The following is an 18,913-nucleotide window of genomic DNA, read 5'->3' as shown; positions in this document are numbered from 1 at the left end:
CGTCACCCGGGTCAGCATCTCACAATACAGCATTGCTTTATAGCATGCAGATGGACTGTGGATTCAGCTAAATTTTCCTCATTAGTTCGTTTATTTTTCGCATCACGCCAGCCAAATGTGCTGCAGGGTTTTGTTGCTGCACCAGGGAGAGGCGTGTGAGCCTTTTTTGGTTTCAAAAAGTTCCCGTTCACACCGAGATTGGCCAAAGCAAGTCCGACAATCGTGGGACTATTGGACCTACGAGGAAGTGAGTAAACATCGTGTTTTGTATTATGTCAAATACTGGTATCATGGCACACGTTTTATTACGTTGGCTTGCATTTTGTGGCTAACAATGCTCCTTGTCCACCGAGAATGCCACTCGGCCGGCGACCGGCAGTTTGTCGCACACCCCCCTCGGTCCTCTTCCGTGCCCGCTAGGGGAGCGCTATACTCGGCTTATGATTGTGCGGCTCCCCATATCGTCCAGACTTTCGGGCCCCTCTTGCTCACCGCCGGGGTGGGTGGGGGTTTGCCGACAACCCCGCTGCCGTGTGACATAATCCGGGGTAGTTTTGTGTGATTTTTCACTTCGGAAGGCGAGAATAAGACTTGGAAACGCCACTCGGTTCGGGTTATGTCGGCTAGCTGTCACGCCTCCTGGTTTCTTTACGCTCTCCGAAGTTGGGGCAGGGAAACGACAAAAGCCGGACAAACTCCGGTGGCATAAAATATCGTTCGGGAGGTGCAAGAAATCGACAGTTTTGACCATTATGGAGTAATTTTAACATGTTGTACTGAATAAATGAATTTTTAATATTTCATATATCATTTAGCACAAGACTTTTTTGTCATGACCATACAATTTATTTAGCAATTGGGGAAAAAATACTTAGATCAAAAGAATATCCTGTAAAAATATTGGCGTAGACAGATGGAAATGATATTTTGCTGCTCTCGCATTTTCCTCATTCTGAATAAATCTCCCTCAATGGGCTGAATTCTAAATCAGATGAAATTATGACCCTGCCGACGTCATCCTCCAGCTGGGGACGCTAGAGTGTTACAATGACAGGCAGGGGCTAAACGGCGGATTAAAAGACTAATTTCTTGTCATCTGCGCTTTGCCAAATTGTTGCATATAGTCGAATTGTCTCCAAATATGATTTTAATTCACCTAATAATGCTATTTAATATTTTTTTATGCTTTCGCAGGCACTTTAAGTCCATGATGCTACAGATTCCCAAAATGTTGTAAAAGAAAAATGTAAAAAAGAGAAAGAAAAAAAAAGAATTGTGTGAATGAGTGTCACAAGGTAAATGAAGCAAAACGCTGTCAGCTTACCTGATAATCGAAGTGTGTTTCGGCCCCTCCCTCCGGCCCGAGACCAAGTTTACCATTGGCCACTTGGTGAGCATAGTGCTTGAGGGAAGCGATGACCACAGCCAGTATCAACACTCCTCCTACCACTGCCATGGAAACTAGCGTGATGACCGTCCCACTGGAGCTCTGGGAAGCCGAAGCCCTGGCTAATTGAGGGAAACCCTGCGTGTTTGTCCTCTGGAAAAAAAAAACAAAACAAAACACAAAGAATGATATAGGCTTTTCGTGATCTTCAAGTGTTCATTTACATGTAGACAGTCTCAAATGTACTTTGTTTGTGATGTCTGATGACATTGTAGTGACTGACATTAATCTAAGATATAATTTCTACCTATACTGTAGATCAAAATTAAAGCATTCTGTATGTACAGTAGATGTGATAACTTCACTACCACCCACACGCTGTATTGGAAGCTAACCAGCTATTCATATTATAATGGCTTTTTTGTTGTTAGTCCATTATTAAGGAAAAAAAAAACACTGGTGATGACTCATGCAGGCATTCTGTGCGAGCAGGGGAATAGGTTAATGACACCTGTTGTCATAGCACCTGGGATATGGGCGCCGTAGTGGGGGAGAGGAAACAAAGCACCATGGTAACAAGTGAATTGGTGCTCTAATCATGTTGTCACTCATTCACTTAGGGCATTCAGACACATGCACAGTAGGTAATGAAGAGATTTAGATGACCAGAAAAATGTAGAGCATTTCTTAATTACAAATAAGGCATTCAAATCAGACCCTTGCCGCCCATAAGGCAATTTAAGCAACCGCCTAAGGGCGCACCAGCATCCAAAAAGGCGTCAAGAAAAATATTCAAATAATATTTGATGAAAGCAGTATTCAAAAAATTATACAAAACAATAAAACAAAAGAACAACAAAACCGTTCATAATAAGTCTTTAAATAATAATGAAATCATTTTTCTAGTGTGCCTTCTGCCCGTTTCAATTTTTCCTGTGATGCTATAATTTCACCACGGACCCTAGTCTCACCACCCAGCAGACCAGTGAGCTACCTCAAGGTGCTATTTTTAGCCTCCGCAACTGAGCGACGTTATGGTGACAAGTCAAATTCATGAAAAGACAAAAGCACGTCGGGTCAGAAGAAAAAGAAAGAAGACAGCAAAGACGTGAAGAAAAACAGGTTTGTTGTGATGATTTTTTTCAAAAGCATAACTGGTTAATGGTAAATGGTGTTATACTTGTATAGCGCTTTTCTACCTCTCAAGGTACTCAAAGCGCTTTACCCTACATTGCCATCTACCTACTGGTGACACAGCACCAGGATAAGCATGTAGACTTAGCGCAACTGCAAGCTAGCGGTTATTTACATAGAGCTTATATGACTTAGTACTAAAGCAAAATTATACTGTATTACTAGCCAGGCTGTTGTTTTAAAATTATTTTCAGTATTCAGCCAGCTGTGGATTAGTTTCAGTTAAATTTACTCCCCCTCCAATTTTAGAGAAATTTGGACAAAGTGTATCGGAGACTAAAATTGTCTTGCTTATTTTCATGTGATGTGAACCACTTTTACCTTGTGTTAAATTGTGCTTTTCAAATAAATTTGCCTTGCCTAAAAGTGCCAAGGTTAATTAAATAAATACACTATTAAATATGGAATTAATAATTTCAAAGTTCTGTGGTATTGGGGACTAATAGTGCCATGGATTTAAATGCAAACATTTGTTATTAAATGTGTCATTAATTCATTAAAACGGCAATTTATTAATTTTTTTGCTATCATATATTATTTACTTCATTATTATTGAATAGTCCTGTGTAGTTTCCGTGCTTCAAGAATTTATTTTCTTTTAACTACGCCCATCAAAGATAGTGGCAGCATCCAATAGACAGGTACAGTAGGCTGCAAGAATTTAGGCGCTATTATGGTTATGTCATGCTGGTTTCACAATCAACAACTATTTGACTAATATAATGTAACATTCCACTTTCTTCTCTTTGTAGATGCTCTTCTGAAATATTTTCTTTCTACCTCTGTACATCCTGGGCCATCTTTTGTAGCAAACTTCTCCACATCAGCACCAAGCCCAAGTCCAGGAAAGAAGTGGACCTTCCAAAACAACTGTCATATGAAAGTGCAATGATGCTTTCGCATCAGTGAAGAAAAGGTTATAAATCAAGGTGAAAAAAAAAGTTGAATTTTAAAGTGTTCTGTGTGTCTTTATATAGGTTTGTGTGGGTGGGTGTTAATCATTTTGTAATAACAATTGTAATTTATTTGATGCATTTGTTTTTGAAGTGTTTTCATTGGTGCTTTTGAATAGTTATTACAGCATTTTTCTTTTAATTTCTGCACTTGTTCGTTGTCTTTTTTTATATAATAAATTGAAAAGAGATAACGCGCTTTTTCAATGTGAGTGTTTAAATATATGTGGTGAAAATGGGGGGGGGGGGGGGGGCAATAAATATTTTGCCTAGGACACCAAATTGGTCAGGAATGGCCCTGATTCAAATCTAGTCATGCAAACACATGATACACTTAGCTTGGCTTTAAGTGACATAACAAGAGAGGTATTTACATCATCAAAGTATACAGTGGGGCAAATAAGTATTTAGTCAACCACCAATTGTGCAAGTTCTCCGACTTGAAAAGATTAGAGAGGCCTGTAATTGTCAACATGGGTAAACCTCAACCATGAGAGACAGAATGTGGAAAAAAAACAGAAAATCACATTGTTTATTTTTAAAAGAATTTATTTCCAAATTAGAGTAGAAAATAAGTATTTGGTCACCTACAAACAAGCAAGATTTCTGGCTGTCAAAGAGGTCTAACTTCTTCTAACAGGTCTAACGAGGCTCCACTTGTTACCTGTATTAATAGCACCTGTTTTAACTCATTATCGGTATAAAAGACACCTGTCCAAAATCCTCAATCAGTCACACTCCAAACTCCACTATGGCCAAGACCAAAGAGCTGTCGAAGGACACCAGAGACAAAATTGTAGACCTGCACCGGGCTGGGAAGACTGAATTTGCAATAGATAAAATGCTTGGTGTAAAGAAATCAACTGTGGGAGCAATTATTAGAAAATGGAAGACATACAAGACCACTGATAATCTCCCTCGATCTGGGGCTCCATGCAAGATCTCACCCCATGGCGTCAAAATGATAACAAGAACGGTGAGCAAAAATCCCAGAACCACACGGGGGGACCTAGTGAATGACCTACAGACAGCTGAGACCACAGTAACAAAGGCTACTATCAGTAACACAATGCGCCGCCAGGGACTCAAATCCTGCACTGCCAAATGTGTCCCCTGCTGAAGCCAGTACACGTCCAGGCCCGTCTACGGTTTGCTAGAGAGCATTTGGATGATCCAGAAGAGGACTGGGAGAATGTGTTATGGTCAGATGAAACCAAAATAGAACTTTTTGGTAGAAACACAGGTTCTCGTATTTGGATGGGAAAGAATACTGAATTGCATCCGAAGAACACCATGCCCACTGTAAAGCATGGGGGTGGAAACATCATGCTTTGGGGCTGTTTTTCTGCAAAGGGACCAGGACGACTGATCTGTGTAAAGGAAAGAATGAATGGGGCCATGTATCGAGAGATTTTGAGTGAAAATCTCCTTCCATCAGCAAGGGCATTGAAGATGAGATGTGGCTGGGTCTTTCAGCATGACAATGATCCAAAACACACAGCCAGGGCAACAAAGGACTGGCTTCGCAAGAAGCATTTCAAGGTCCTGGAGTTGCCTAGCCAGTCTCCAGATCTCAACCCCATAGAAAATCTGTGGAGGGAGTTGAAAGTCCGTGTTGCCCAACGACAGCCACAAAACATCACTGCCCTAGAGGAGATCTGCATGGAGGAATGGGCCAAATACCAGCAACAGTTTGTGAAAAGCTTGTGAAGAGTTACAGGAAACGTTTGGCCTCCGTTATTGCCAACAAAGGGTACATAACAAAGTATTGAGATGAACTTTTGGTATTGACCAAATACTTATTTTCCACCATGATTTGCAAATAAATTCTTTAAAAATCAAACAATGTGATTTTCTATTTTTTTTCCACATTCTGTCTCTCATGGTTGAGGTTTACCCATGTTAACAATTACAGGCCTCTCTTTTCAAGTGGGAGAACTTGCACAATTAGCGGTTGACTAAATACTTATTTGCCCCACAGTTGTATTTTCATAGACTGGTATATTATTGTGGTTGTTTATGTTATTTCGGTGGTTGAATATGCTTGATTAATTTTCAACTTCTAAGGTGTAATTAGATTGCGTATGTGCATTCTCTACATGTATTTTCTTTACCTCTCCCACACCAGTCTGTAAAATCTTCAGGCTTGTCTCGGACTCCAAATAGTTCTTTTCAGACACTAGAGTTAGAAACAAACAAGTGTGTCAGTGTTGAACGTAACAGGAAAAAAAGACAGCATTGTGAGATTCTATTTGAATGTGAGAAAAAACAAAATGCGTGGGTACAAAGTGTGTATATTTGTTTTCCGGCCAGGAAAATATATTTGTTTTCTCAGTCTCACCAGCTTTGGCCGCCACCTCTGCAGCTGTCATATTGAGCTCATTCTGGCGGATACGAAACGTCAGTGCTGGTCCTACCACACTGGTTGCACAAAAACACATGTGTACACACAAACTGTTAAAATAGATCATTGTATGGATTTACCAAGAAATAAACTCCAACCGGGCATACCTTAGATTGATGAAGCTGCTGGTTGTCAAATGTATTTTCTCAGCCAGTAGTTCCAGAAGCTTCACCCCATCATACAAACTCAGAGAGCTGAGAGGGAGAATTTTTTTTTACACTAATTTGTATAATCAGATATTTTTTTCCATCCATCCATCCATCCACTATCTGCCGCTTAATCTAGGGTTGGGTCGCGGGGGCAGCAGCTTCAGCAAGGAAGCTCAGACTTCACTCTCCCCAGCCACTTCAACCAGCTATTCTGATGTTCCCAAGACAACCAAGAGACCTAGTCACTCCAACGTGTCCTAGGTAGTCCCCGGGGCTTCCCGCTAGTGGGACATGCCCGAAACACCTCTCCAGGGAGGGTGCAGGAGGCATCCGAACCAGATGCCCGAGCCACCTCAGATAGCTTCTCTTAACGCAGAGATTAGCAGCTCAACCCTGAGTCCCTGCCGGATGACCAAGCTTTTTACTCTATCTCTAAGGGAGAGCCCGGACGCCCTGAAACTTATTCCGGCCGCTTGTATCCAAGATCTTGTTCTTTCGGTCACGACCCATAGTTCGTGACCGTAGGTAAAGGTAGGAACGTACAGTCAAGTTAAAAAATTATGACACCCCATTAAATATTCCAATTCTTTATTAAGAAATGTTCACAAATCAATGTCTGATCTTGTTTTTCTTTATCTCTGGAAAAGAAAGTGATTTAATTGCAGGTAAACAACAAAAATTAACATTGTTTTACTGATTAGACCAAATATGTCAACAAAAATGCATACTCTAACTGAAGTAAAAGTTAGGACACCCTTCCACCTAATAGCTAGTGTTACACCCATTGGCTGAAATAACCTCAGTGAGGTGCTTTTTGTAGCCATCTACCAGTCTTTGACATCAATCTGAAGAAAGTTTGCCCCACTCCTCAACGCAGAATACTTTCAGCTGTGAGATGTTTAAGGGGTTTCTTGCATGTACAGCCCATTTCAAGTCACATCACAGCATCCCAAATAGGAATAAATTCTGGGCTTTGACTCAGCGATTCCAGGACTCTCCATTTCAGCCAGCCCTTGGTGGATTTACTGTTATATTTTGGGTTATTCTCATGTTGCAGGGTCCAGTTTCACTTCAGTTTTAATTTTTTCACAGATGGTCTCACATGTTCCTCAAGCACCCTCTGATACACGATAGCATTCATGGTGGATTCTATGATGGTGAGCTGGCCAGGTCCTTCTGCAGCAAAGTTTCCCCAAACCATGACACTTCCACCTCCATGCTTCACAAATGGTATGAGTTTTTTTTTTCTGGAATGCTATATTGGGTTTACGCCAAATATGTCCTCTGTTCTCTGTCCAAATAATTCAATTTTAGATTCATCTGTCCAAATAACATTATTCCAGAAGTCCTGGTCCTTGTCTACATTCACTATGGCAAACTTCAGCCTGGCCCTCATGGTCTTCTTGGAGAGCAAAGGTTGCACACCTCCCGTTAGGGTTAAACTTGTGAAGTCTGATTGTAAAGGCATTCACTTTCACTTCAACAGTAGCAAGAGCCTGCTGTAGGTCCTGTGATAACATTGTAGGATTTTTGGAGACTTCTTTTAGCATCTTGCGGTTTCCTCTTGGGGTGAACTTGCTTGGACGGCCAGACCTGGGCACATTGGCAGTTGTTTTGAATGTCCTCCACTTGTAGACTATTTTCCAGACAGTGGAATGGCTGATTTTATATTCTCTTGAGGTCTTTTGAAATCTGTTACCAGACTCATAAGCGTCTACAATCTTCTTTCTGAAGGCCTCAGCAAGCTCCTTTGATCTCACCATGGTGTTCTCTCTCACTTCGTCAGTCCCTGTTGAAACTCTGCGTTGAGGAGTGAGGCAAACTTTCTTCAGACCGATGTCAAAGACTGGTAGATGGCTACAAAAATAGTTTCCCTGAAGTTACAAGGGTAAAAGGGGGTAACACTATCTATTAGGTGATAAGGTGTCCTAACTTTTTTCCTCAGTTAGAATATGCATTTTTGTTGATATATTTGGTTTAATGAGTGAAACAATGTTAATTTTTGTTGTTTACCTGCAATTAAATCACTTTCTTTTCCAGAGATATAGACAAACAAGATCAGATACTGATATGTGAACATTTTTTAATAAAGAACTGAGTATTTAATGGGGTGTCCTTATTTTTTCACATGACTGTAGTTTGACTGGTAAATAGAGAGCTTCGCCATGTCCCAAGTGTTACCTTTTGTAGCTGGGTGTCGGACTGCCGACGCCAAGGCCCCGCTTTTGACCGCTGCCCAACTCCCTACGTACCCGACCCTCTGGCCCCTCCCACAGGTGGTGAGTCGATAGGATGGGGGACCCATGTTGCCTTTTCGGGTTGTGCCCGACCAGGCCCCACGGATACAGGCCCGCACACCAGACGCTCGCCTTCGAGCCTTACCGCCAGAATATTTTTTTTCCTCTCAAAGAATTACGTTTTAACCCCTTCAGAACTGCATTTTTCTGCTGGGCAAAAAAAAAAAAAAAAAAGAAATCTGCGCTGATTTTGACTCAAACACCATAACAAAGTGCAATTTTTTGGTCGGGGATATTTCATGTTTTTATTGGTTATTTTTTATGTTAATGTGTTTTTAATGAGAAATGAGCACTTTACTTTGCCCTTTTTGAAGTTGCGTTTGGTCAGCCATTTTTAAAGAGCCAAAAATAGCAGTGAGGGTGTGCCAAAAGTCATGATTTGATTTCAATGGGTAAAGTTTAATCCAATTATCTCCCAAAAGTGGCAATAGCAACTAAATTCCATGTATTTATTGGTTTAGAGATGCGTACGCGTCATGTTCTTCAGCAGCATGCTTAGGTCTGAAGGGGTTAAGATACAAAGAATTAATAGTTTTAAGATACAGTACATGCATTTTTGGCAAGACATAGCTGAATTTTTTGCTTGATTAAGCAACCCTAAACTGAGCAGAAAAAAAACATTGAATGTTCATAATTTATCATCATTTCTATGTGTTGATAACTTAGAAAAAATTATTATGGCGATAGAAGTAGAAGAAAATCCCCCCCAAAAAGTACATGCACAGTAAATTCCCCATACCACCACAGTAATATGGTATACATGATAAAAGAAAAAATAAAACATGATATTTAAACTAATGGGATGCTGATGCATACTTGCAAAATTATCAACACCTGGCCTATCCTGCCACCGTTAGCGTTGGTGCATCGCAATGTTCAAATCATACATAGTGTTCCAGTGGCTAAATATTGATACGAAAGCTTTGTTTTTAATGAATACTTAGACCTATTACATCATTTTAGGAGTATTTTTGAGGCGGTACTCAGAGTGAAGTTATGAAGCACTACAAAACATGGTGATTTAGGATGTAATACTGACCTGTGGTTGGTGACAATGTAGCCATACTCTTCCTTATCCCCTACAGCCTCAACCTGTGGAATTCCCTCCCCCTTCAAACCTGCCCCTTCTTCAGGAACAACCAATGGTGTGTGAGAGGCAGACAGAGGGGGCCCTATGCTCTTTGTTGTAGGCATGGTTACAGCTGACACTGGTAGGGGGGCCTGAGGGGCATCAGGTGCAATGGGGACAGAAACAAGCTTCTCTGGTTTCCTTGACATGCTGTCTGTTTTTAACAGTTGCATCTATTAAGAAAAAAAAGACAGGTTGAGACTGCAATTGGACAAACTATAGCTATAGAAATGAGGATTTTGCACCCAGTCAAAGTGAATAATCTATTCTGTAAGTCTCAGTTCTATATCAATTCTCGCATTTTAGACATCAAGTCTCAAAACCGAGTCAACTTAACCATCTCTGGGTAACCAGAAACTAATTTAACGAAAATCCCTACATTAAATAGATGTTTACATACCTCCTTTAGAGTGACGAGGTCCTTCTCATCGGGATCTAAGGTGAAAAGATAGACACAAACAAACAAAAAATGAAAGCAACAAAGTACATTCAACTCAAGTTTCATGCATCAAGAGGATGGTAAACCAGTTTGTATACCTTGTGTCTTGTCTTGGGCCTGCAAAAGCTGCAGTATGAGGGCTAGTTTATAGAGCTGCTCCTGGCTGAGTTCTTTAGGCTCAACTCCATACCTTTGTAAGACCCCTGACATTTTCTGAAGCAAGCCATCTAACAGAATATAGAGCATACTTTTAGAAAGAACAACACAATTTCAATGGCAAATAACTGTTCTAGGTTTTGTAATAGAAATGTATAAAGATCTTAGCATTTCTGTTTTTCCCTCACCATTGTTTCCTGACGGAGTCCTGGCAACTTGAGAGAATTTATTTTGGAGCGGCGGTTGCCTGTTAGTAGATCCAAGTCTCTCCTCCAGGGTGTAATCCTCTGCATAGTCTACTGGTATCTCCATTTGCAAGTCATCATAGTAAGGCAGGCCTGAGAATACATTATTATAAAAAAACAAATTCCAATATAGGTCCGTCACAATATTTCTATCTACCGTAATTTTCAGACTATAAACCGTTACTGTTTTCCCTCATTTTGAATCCTGCGGCTTATTGTCCAGTGCAGCCTATTTGTTGATTTATTTGGGCATGGACTTCATCATGATATTGACGGGACACATTCCCCAGTCACTGCGCCACGCCTTCAAGTAGGGGGTCGTTCCACACTCCGCTTCAGTCGGTCGAAGTTGATCTCAGTTATTCTCAAACACATGCAGCGATCCAACGCTGGATTTAGGTTGAAAAAATACGAAAGCTGTATCTCATACAAACAGGAAGGATTGTCTCAGGAGTGATTTGTTCGAGGATTCAAGGTAATTATTATATTTTTAGTAGCATGTATGCATTTTGAAACGTGAAAAAAATCAATGGGAGAAATTAACTGCTACGGCATTGGCGTCATAATTAGCAATATTTACGTAAAATAAATGCTAACTGCCCGTTTTTTTTTTTTTTTTTTTTTTTGCTTTTAACCAAGAATCGAGACTGTTTTACGTCCATATCTATAAAGAATTCAGGGATTTAAGCATCTATTCACAAGCAATTTCAACGTAAAAAGCTCTTTGTGGTGATAAGGCGGCACCACAGTGGCTTAAAGACTAGCAGCATATTTGACATATTTACGTAAAATAAATTCTAACTGCCTGCTGGTTTTTTTTTTTTTTTTTTGCTTTTAACCAAGAATCGAGACTGTTTTACGTCCATATCTATAAAAAATTCAGGGATTTAAGCATTTATCCACAAGAATTTTCAACTTAAAAATGTCTTTGTGGTGATATGGCGGCGCAACAGTGGCTTAAAGACTAGCAGCACATTCGACATATTTACGCAAAATAAATGCTAACTGCCTGTTTTTTTTTTTTTTTTGGTTTTAACCAAGAATCGAGACTGTTTTACATACATATCTATAAAGAAGTCAGGGATCTAAGCATTTATTCACAAGAATTTTCAACGTAAAAAGGTCTTTGTGGTGATAAGGCGGTGCCACAGTGGTTTAAAGACTAGCAGCACATTCGACATACTAGTATTTACGTAAAATAAATGCTAACTGCCCGTTTTTTGTTTTTTTTTGCTTTTAACCAAGAATCGAGACTGTTTCACGTCCATATCTATAAAGAATTCAGGGATTTAAGAATTTATTCAGAAGAATTTTCAACACAAAAATCTCTTTGTCTGTGTTTCCACTTGGTCAGCTTTGACGGAGACAGGCCCCCAATCAATTGGCCCAGCGCCCTGTGTCCTGTCAATATATTATGAAGTCTATGATTTGGGTAAATAGGTAACACTTTATTTGACAGCGGCATCATAAGACTGTCATAAGACCGTCATAATTATGACATGACACTGCCATGGGCATTAATGAATGCTGATGACAGAAGTCCTTAAGTATCTTCCGACAACTTTTGGCAGTAAGCATTCGTTAATGCTCATGGCAATATCATGTCATAATTAAGACCGTCCTATGACAGTGTTATGACACCACTGTTAAATAAAGTGTTACCGGTTAATATGTTTTGGTGTAAATATCCCATAATACAGTGAGAAAAGCTGCAGCTTATAGTCTGGGGGGGCTTATCTATGATCAAATGCCGTTTTCGTGTCAAATTTAATAGGTTGCTGCTTATAGTAAGGTGCGGGCTTATAGTCTGAAAATTACGGTATAACTCATCGGTTGCCATTGACATTGCTAGACATCCAATCCATTTGAACTGGGAGGGTTGTACCAAATGATAGCAGGTCATTCACTCCCAGCCCTCTCTGTTCAAATGGAATGAAAGTTTACTAGTGACAAACTCACTTAAATTCACCGCAGAAGGATGAAAAGAACCACATTTTTGGATCTCTATCATTGTCAGTGCCACTGAAAGAGCTAATATCAGTAATGTCTTTACTTGCAGAAGCCAAGGATGCTGGCCCACGATGGCGATAAGATGGTGCAGATGCCAAATACGTGGACAATGCCTGCTGGAGGAGCTGCCTGTCCCGTTCTCGCTCTCTCTGATTTGCCTTCGACCACACGGAAGGACGGGCGTAGCCTCCTCCTCCAATGAGTCCGCTTTCTGCTTCATCTTGGTGCCTGTGCTGGGATCGGGGAGAGGACTGCTAGTTTGTTTACGTTCTTACAATTAAAGGTTAATTTAAGCAAAAGTATTTGCTACATAGATTGAGTGCCAAATGCTGCTCGGTGGTCCGACATGCACACTGCAACATTATCAGTTTGTTAAATGTTTGTATTATTTTTCAAGGATTTTGAATTTTTTTTTTTTTTACTTTTAAGTAGCTATGAAATGAAGACATGTATGGTGGACTGTGTGAGTCTAACCTGCTGGTATGTGTAAGGGTTGAAGTAGGCTGCCTGCATCGATATTGGTGACTGAGCAGGATCAGCGTAGTCCACGTAGTTGCCGGCAGGTGCTGCAGATCCTGACTTGGAGATGTGCTGTTTGGACCTTACATCCGAGCCCGAAACAAAAGGATTAGGATGGAACAAGGAATGGTAGATTACAGATAAAGTGCAAGGGGAGTTAAACTGCAGACGGAGGATTTACGGGATTGATCAGACACCCCTCTTGACTTTTGATCTTTATCCGTAAACATGACTGCAGCTAGAGAGTACTTACGGAGAATATGAAGAAGAATTTGGTTTGGATGACTGGGTGACATGAGGAACTCTCTTCAGTTCCTTAGATAAAATATACTGGGTGAGGTCATCCTGCCAGGAAAGACCTATATGTATGCATAACGAGTACAGACAGAGTGTAAAGTACAGTAATCTAAAAAAAACCCCACCATATATACCTTATATGTGCAGTGTATATGTGATTTTATGTTGAGTTGTCTCAACTCAAACTCGCCTTGTAGCATGAGCTGTTTAAGGACTTCTTGCATTCTTTTCAGTACAGGAACTGTCACTTGGTACTGGACCCGGTCCTGCTTCGAACTGTGACACTGACCAAAGAGCCCATCTGGTAAACGCACATGCACATTTATTGTAATTTACATTGTAGTAAAAAAAAACACCAACATGTATCATCTTTTATGTAAAAGTATCGTCTTGTCCATTTTCATTAAAAGTGAACACCCAATCTCTGCAACATGCTGCCTTCTATTTACATGGAGTATAAAATATGCAGAGCTTTCCTGATGCTACCTTTCTGTCCCATATGACCACAGTAGCACTTAACAGTGACTCATGCAATTGAAGTACAGCCCACACTTTATCCTGATTGCCAAAGTACCCTCAACATTGGCCTCTTGCTGTCACTGATTGTCATTTTGAACATTTTCTATTTACTGGCTTCAAGTCAGTGGCTTGCAACCTCATGGGCAAAGCATGACTATATCTAGATCATCTTTAGTTGTGTTTTACAAAGATACATTTTCCCTTTTAAAGTTTTTCTCAATTGCTTTAGTACGTTTCTGAGAGCAGAATTCTCAAAACAGTTTGTGCATTTCTCAAAATATGTCGCAAAAGTAGCAAAACAACATGGATTTATGGATTACCTGCAAAAGCCATTTTTTGTGCAAAATTCTTGGTCTATCACTCAAAACTAAATTTCTGTGTCAATGAACATGTCAGTGCTGTCAGAATGACAAGTCGTTGTTTCATTGTGCTTTGTCATGCTCTCACTATAATAGTTACTCTGGTGGAAGGCTCTGATGCTGAAGATGGTTTAGTATTGATAATAGTTAAAAGTTACACCTTTGTGTGTGGGTGATTGAGTGCAAGAGACTGGACAAAATTCAGTGTAAACTTTTACTAGTTGTATTGAGTTCATTTTGTATGCACTTATGTATTAGTCGAATTTTTCTTTTATCTCAGACAATAGTTAATGGTGGTTTAAATACCTGACATGTTTCGGCGGACACTTCCGCCTTCATGAGAGTCACCGTTGTTAGTGTGACGCGTCTTCTTATCAGCTGATGGATGAAGACGTGACTCACCTGTCAGATTGACAGGTGAGTCACGCCCTCTGCTGACCATCCACTCTTCCGAGATGCCAGTCCAGGTAGAAGAGAGCATGGACGCCCCTTTGTCCATGTTGATGGTCCTCGGGCCCCGCTTGCGGATCTTAATGGCCTCCCTGATCCAACGCTGATGTTTGTTGTCTTCAGTGCAGTTGACTCAGGCCTTTTCGCAGTCTATGATGTGGTTTTCCCTTTTGCAGTGATCGGTGATGGCTGATTTGTGATGTTCCTGTTGTGCATGTTCTTTTATTGTTTGTCTCATTGTTGTCTCCTTTTCACATTCCTTCTTGTGTTCCATTTTTCTTGTAACAAAGCTCCTCCCTGTCTCCCAGATATATGATTTATTGCATGATTTGCATGGAATTTCATACTGTAAATGGAGTTACATTTGTTTTCTGAGTGGATTTTGTCCTTTGGATGGACCAATATCTGGCAGAGTGTTTTGTGTGGTATGACCGGTGTGTTTATGTCGTACTTTTTCATGACTTTTAGAATACGTTCTGTGACTCCTCTCACTTATGGCAACGTCACCATATCTCTGTGTTGTGTTTTTTTGGTCTTTTGTTTCCCCCCTGTGTTGTTCTTGTTTTTAACCTGCCTTGCACCTTTTGCTATCGCCCACTGTGGATACTGACACCTTTTTAGTGCACGTTGTATGTATTGATGTCCTCTCTAGCTATACAGCGTGGAAAGAATCTTCTTGAATGCCTTGGCCAGCCTCTGCAGTGATGTCACTGCATGCTGCATTCATGGCATCCAGAAGAGTCATCTGATGCGATCATACATTTGCCATCGCCATGTGAAGAAAAAATCTTCTATGGGATTGAGGAATAGGGAGTATGGTGGGAGGAACTCCATTACCACTCTGTTGTGGGTTGCAAACCATTCCCTGATTATGTTGGAGTGGTGGAAACTCACATTGTCCCAAACTATCACAAATTTTGGCAGGTTAAAATAAGTTACGTAAAATAATTAACAAAAATGCTTAGAAATAAGCACAGACATTTTGACATATTCTGACAACACGTTAATCTATTTTGCATTTAAAGATTTATGCAATGAAATAATGATTAAATGTTGTGGGTGGTGAGGTTATTCCATAGATACCCATGATAATCCATTTTGACCATCATGACAGATGCATCTGATAATGTAGGAAACAGCAGAGAATTGTACAAAACCATGTGCATGGATGCACAAAAACATCTGCAACTGGCTCAAAAAAATGAGAAACTGCTTTTTTGATGTGCACGAGTGATACAATGATGCAAGGATTGAGAGTAGTTTTGAGTATTTCAAGTCTGAGCAGAGAAATGTACTAAAGCAACTGAGAAAAACTGTCAATCTAAACTGATGAAACATAGTGTATAAAATGTTTACAAATAAAGAAAAAAGAATTAACTTTCAGATTGCAATGTGAGAGAATGACTAAAAGCGAGAGGATATTTTTCTGGCGCAACGATGAGTCACTGCAGTCTTTCGGTACACCCTCTAAATTTGACACAAACCCGCCTTCCTTGGTGACACTGTGAATTGTTGCAATGAGGAGATTAAATGGGATTAATGTGCTTTTTTAGCCTGTAATTATACATCAAATAGTGCAAAGTGTATTATTTCAACCACAAAATAAGCATAATATTGCATGGTTTTGCCTCATTTCTATTTTTTCAGGATTGTGGAACGAACAGACAGAAAACACAGTACAGTTGGCTGCAAAATCTATTTCCATGGAAATTTTAAGGAGCCAGTTTCTGGGGATAAAGAGTCAAATAAAGATACAGACTCTCAAGTGTATTTTCTCTTTCGACATATTATAGGCCATGTGTATTGTTGCAAACTTAATGCAAAAAAAAAAAAATAAAATAAAAAAAAAAAAATGAATGAAATGTCACGTGTATCAGATAGTTCCATTTTCTGTTGAATCAATGTGGATGCTTCTTCTGCCAAACCTAAGTTGGCAGCTACTGATGTTAGTAAACATACGACCTGTACTATCTGCCGCTGGACTGCATGTGCAGGCATATTTTATATTCTGTGCTATGGCTGAGCTATGTGCGCAAGTGCAATTTCCACCGAGAAGTGCGTAAGCGTGTGTCAGTGACTCATCACTGTATTAGCACAACAACTGTGGGGGTGTCGACCCTGACATGATGTCAGTGTTGCTATGGAGACAGCAGAGTAGGGAGGTGGGGCTTCGGGAAAGCTTGTGAAAGGAAGGTGGAAAGGTAACAGTGGGACATGGACGCATGGGGATGCTAAAGGGAACAAAATCCTTGATTTGATTTGAAATGATTTTGCCGTACAAGTCATGTTTATTGCAAAAACCGGATGTTTTCTTCGTCATAAATGCTACGAATGTTTGTGTGTGAGCTTGTGAATGTGTGTGTCTTACCATTGGAGCAAAACTGATCCCTGAAGCACAGTTTTCTCTCAAACAGGCAGCCTGATCCAGAGTAAAAACAAACAAGACCCACAGGTAAAAATTAGTGAATTCAACAGTCTGACATTCACCTGAGTTTTTCCAAATCCAGCCATCTTTGCATCCATCTATTTTCTATATCACTAACCCGCAGGATAATAAGTGTTGGAACATTGGACTGGTTGCAAGCCAGGGCATACACAAACATAATAAACAACCATTTGAACTCAGATTTACATCTGGGGGACATTTAGAGACTTCAATTAACCTAAAAAATATTTTCTAATGAGATAAATAAAATATAGAAGGAAGCAGCTGGGATTGACACATACACAAGCACAGAGAGAACATTCCACCCCGAAACTCAGAAATGTCAGGCAAATGTGCCAAACATTCCACCACCGTTCAAACCCCTTGGGATACAAAAATCAATCTAAAAAGAAATTGCTGCAGGTTTAATGTAAACTGCAATTTTTTCCAACTGACTACAAATAAATGTAATTTGGTTCTACTGTATGTGTTATCGAATAAAGTGTGCAACTTAGGAATTGTCAATGTTACGTTCATGTTTCAACTTTTTTCTTCGGGTTTCAAGGGAAATAAATATCTTTCATTTTGTGTGAATGAGCAGGTGTGTAGATAGGACACAAGCGTTTCAACTAATGCATGGTTCTTTCTGTCTGCCTTTCTGATTTGCAGTCCTCTGCTGTCCATTTGTATGTCAGAGACAATCAAAATCAAATCTAAGTCAAAGCCAAGCATGCGTTTGACTAAATGTGGATACATCATGAATCACCTACAAAGGTATTATCTCTACTCAGCTTTGACTGACAAGATTTAACAATGAGGTTATGATCACACACAGTTTATTGTGAGTTTAAAACAGCTTAGGTGAGGCATTAAGGCCCTTTCATGACAATTAATAAATTATTCGGGATATTAGAAACTACTCCATATGATTCAGTGCAGTTCTAATCCAGCCAAACAATAGACATTTGAGGAAAAACGAGAGTACTGCATACACAAATTTCTATTACCATTTTTACCACATTTATCTGTATATTGGATGCAAGCAATTTATTCCTTAGGCAATTATTTCCTCCACACATACAATACAGCTTGTTTTCAGTTGAGTTGCTGTTTATCCCACATCATTACAAATGACACTTCTTTACTCACTGTGTAAATGAATCCTGCAGCGATTGAATAGATTCTTAACAATCTCACATTCAAAGCAATATCATAAACCTAAATTAATATAGTTACACAAGATAAACCCAATGTATAACATTTATGTATTATTTATATATGTCTTTGACTTTATAAAAGCTTCATTGACAGCAAACCTCTTCTTCTGTCTTACATTCAGTCGTGGATGATATGATCATAAAACAGAGTTTATTCAAACAAATAATAAACACAATACCAAATAGAACAGAGAGAGCATACGAGAGGTGCACAGAGGCAGTTAAGTACTGGACATATGGCTGTTAACTCTATGACCAGAAAATGCAAAAAGCACTCCTTATCACATCCTGTTCTGGAGCAAATCATTAACCACTGTTAAATTTTTAAAAAAATGTTTATGAAGAAAAATCGTATTTTGACAGAAACACTGTGTTCATAAAGGAAGTCAAAGTAAAGGATGACAGCTGTTCAAGTATACCAAAGCATACAGACTTTGAACATCAATCCATGCATCCCTCATCTCCATCATCTTACCGTATCTCTCCGACTGCCCTGCGTGAAACATGATGGTGAGGAGCAGCACAGCGCGCCATGCCCTTGGATGCTGCATGGTGCATTCAAATTTCACGCCAGAAGAAAAAATATTTGCTGTTTTCTCTCCTTCAAATCTCCATTGTGTACAAAGTAAGGCTGTGGAGCCAGTGTGGACGGCTCACATATGGAGCACGACCCTCTTGTGGCAGCCTGTTGTAGTGTGAAGCTCTAATCGGTTGGAAATATAGATTTATTTTATTATTATTATTATTATTTTTTTACCCCTCTT

At 39.8% G+C, this 18,913-nt stretch overlaps 1 protein-coding gene across 2 annotated transcripts in view; it reads right to left on the bottom strand.

The window, feature by feature from the left end:
• Positions 1-18,913, bottom strand: part of LOC130927418 (receptor-type tyrosine-protein phosphatase-like N) — a 27,122-nt gene extending 8,209 nt beyond the window's left edge. Inside the window, exons 1-14 of one of the 2 annotated variants that reach the window (XM_057853231.1) lie at positions 18,625-18,913; positions 16,876-16,926; positions 13,370-13,480; positions 13,136-13,241; positions 12,838-12,964; positions 12,407-12,596; positions 10,297-10,446; positions 10,051-10,179; positions 9,914-9,948; positions 9,424-9,686; positions 6,046-6,132; positions 5,876-5,955; positions 5,649-5,713; positions 1,325-1,540 (exon numbers count right to left, since the gene is read on the bottom strand). In XM_057853231.1, the coding sequence (XP_057709214.1) occupies positions 1,325-1,540; positions 5,649-5,713; positions 5,876-5,955; positions 6,046-6,132; positions 9,424-9,686; positions 9,914-9,948; positions 10,051-10,179; positions 10,297-10,446; positions 12,407-12,596; positions 12,838-12,964; positions 13,136-13,241; positions 13,370-13,480; positions 16,876-16,926; positions 18,625-18,700 (1,686 nt within the window). In that variant the 5' untranslated portion in view covers positions 18,701-18,913. The remainder of the gene's footprint in view (positions 1-1,324; positions 1,541-5,648; positions 5,714-5,875; positions 5,956-6,045; positions 6,133-9,423; positions 9,687-9,913; positions 9,949-10,050; positions 10,180-10,296; positions 10,447-12,406; positions 12,597-12,837; positions 12,965-13,135; positions 13,242-13,369; positions 13,481-16,875; positions 16,927-18,624) is intronic. The other variant, XM_057853230.1, reaches the window with a different exon arrangement.

This window comes from Corythoichthys intestinalis, chromosome 12 (assembly GCF_030265065.1).
Source record: "Corythoichthys intestinalis isolate RoL2023-P3 chromosome 12, ASM3026506v1, whole genome shotgun sequence".
Taxonomy (NCBI): domain Eukaryota; kingdom Metazoa; phylum Chordata; class Actinopteri; order Syngnathiformes; family Syngnathidae; genus Corythoichthys; species Corythoichthys intestinalis.
Note: the sequence above shows the minus strand (reverse complement) of the source record. Positions and strands in the feature narration are given on the sequence as shown.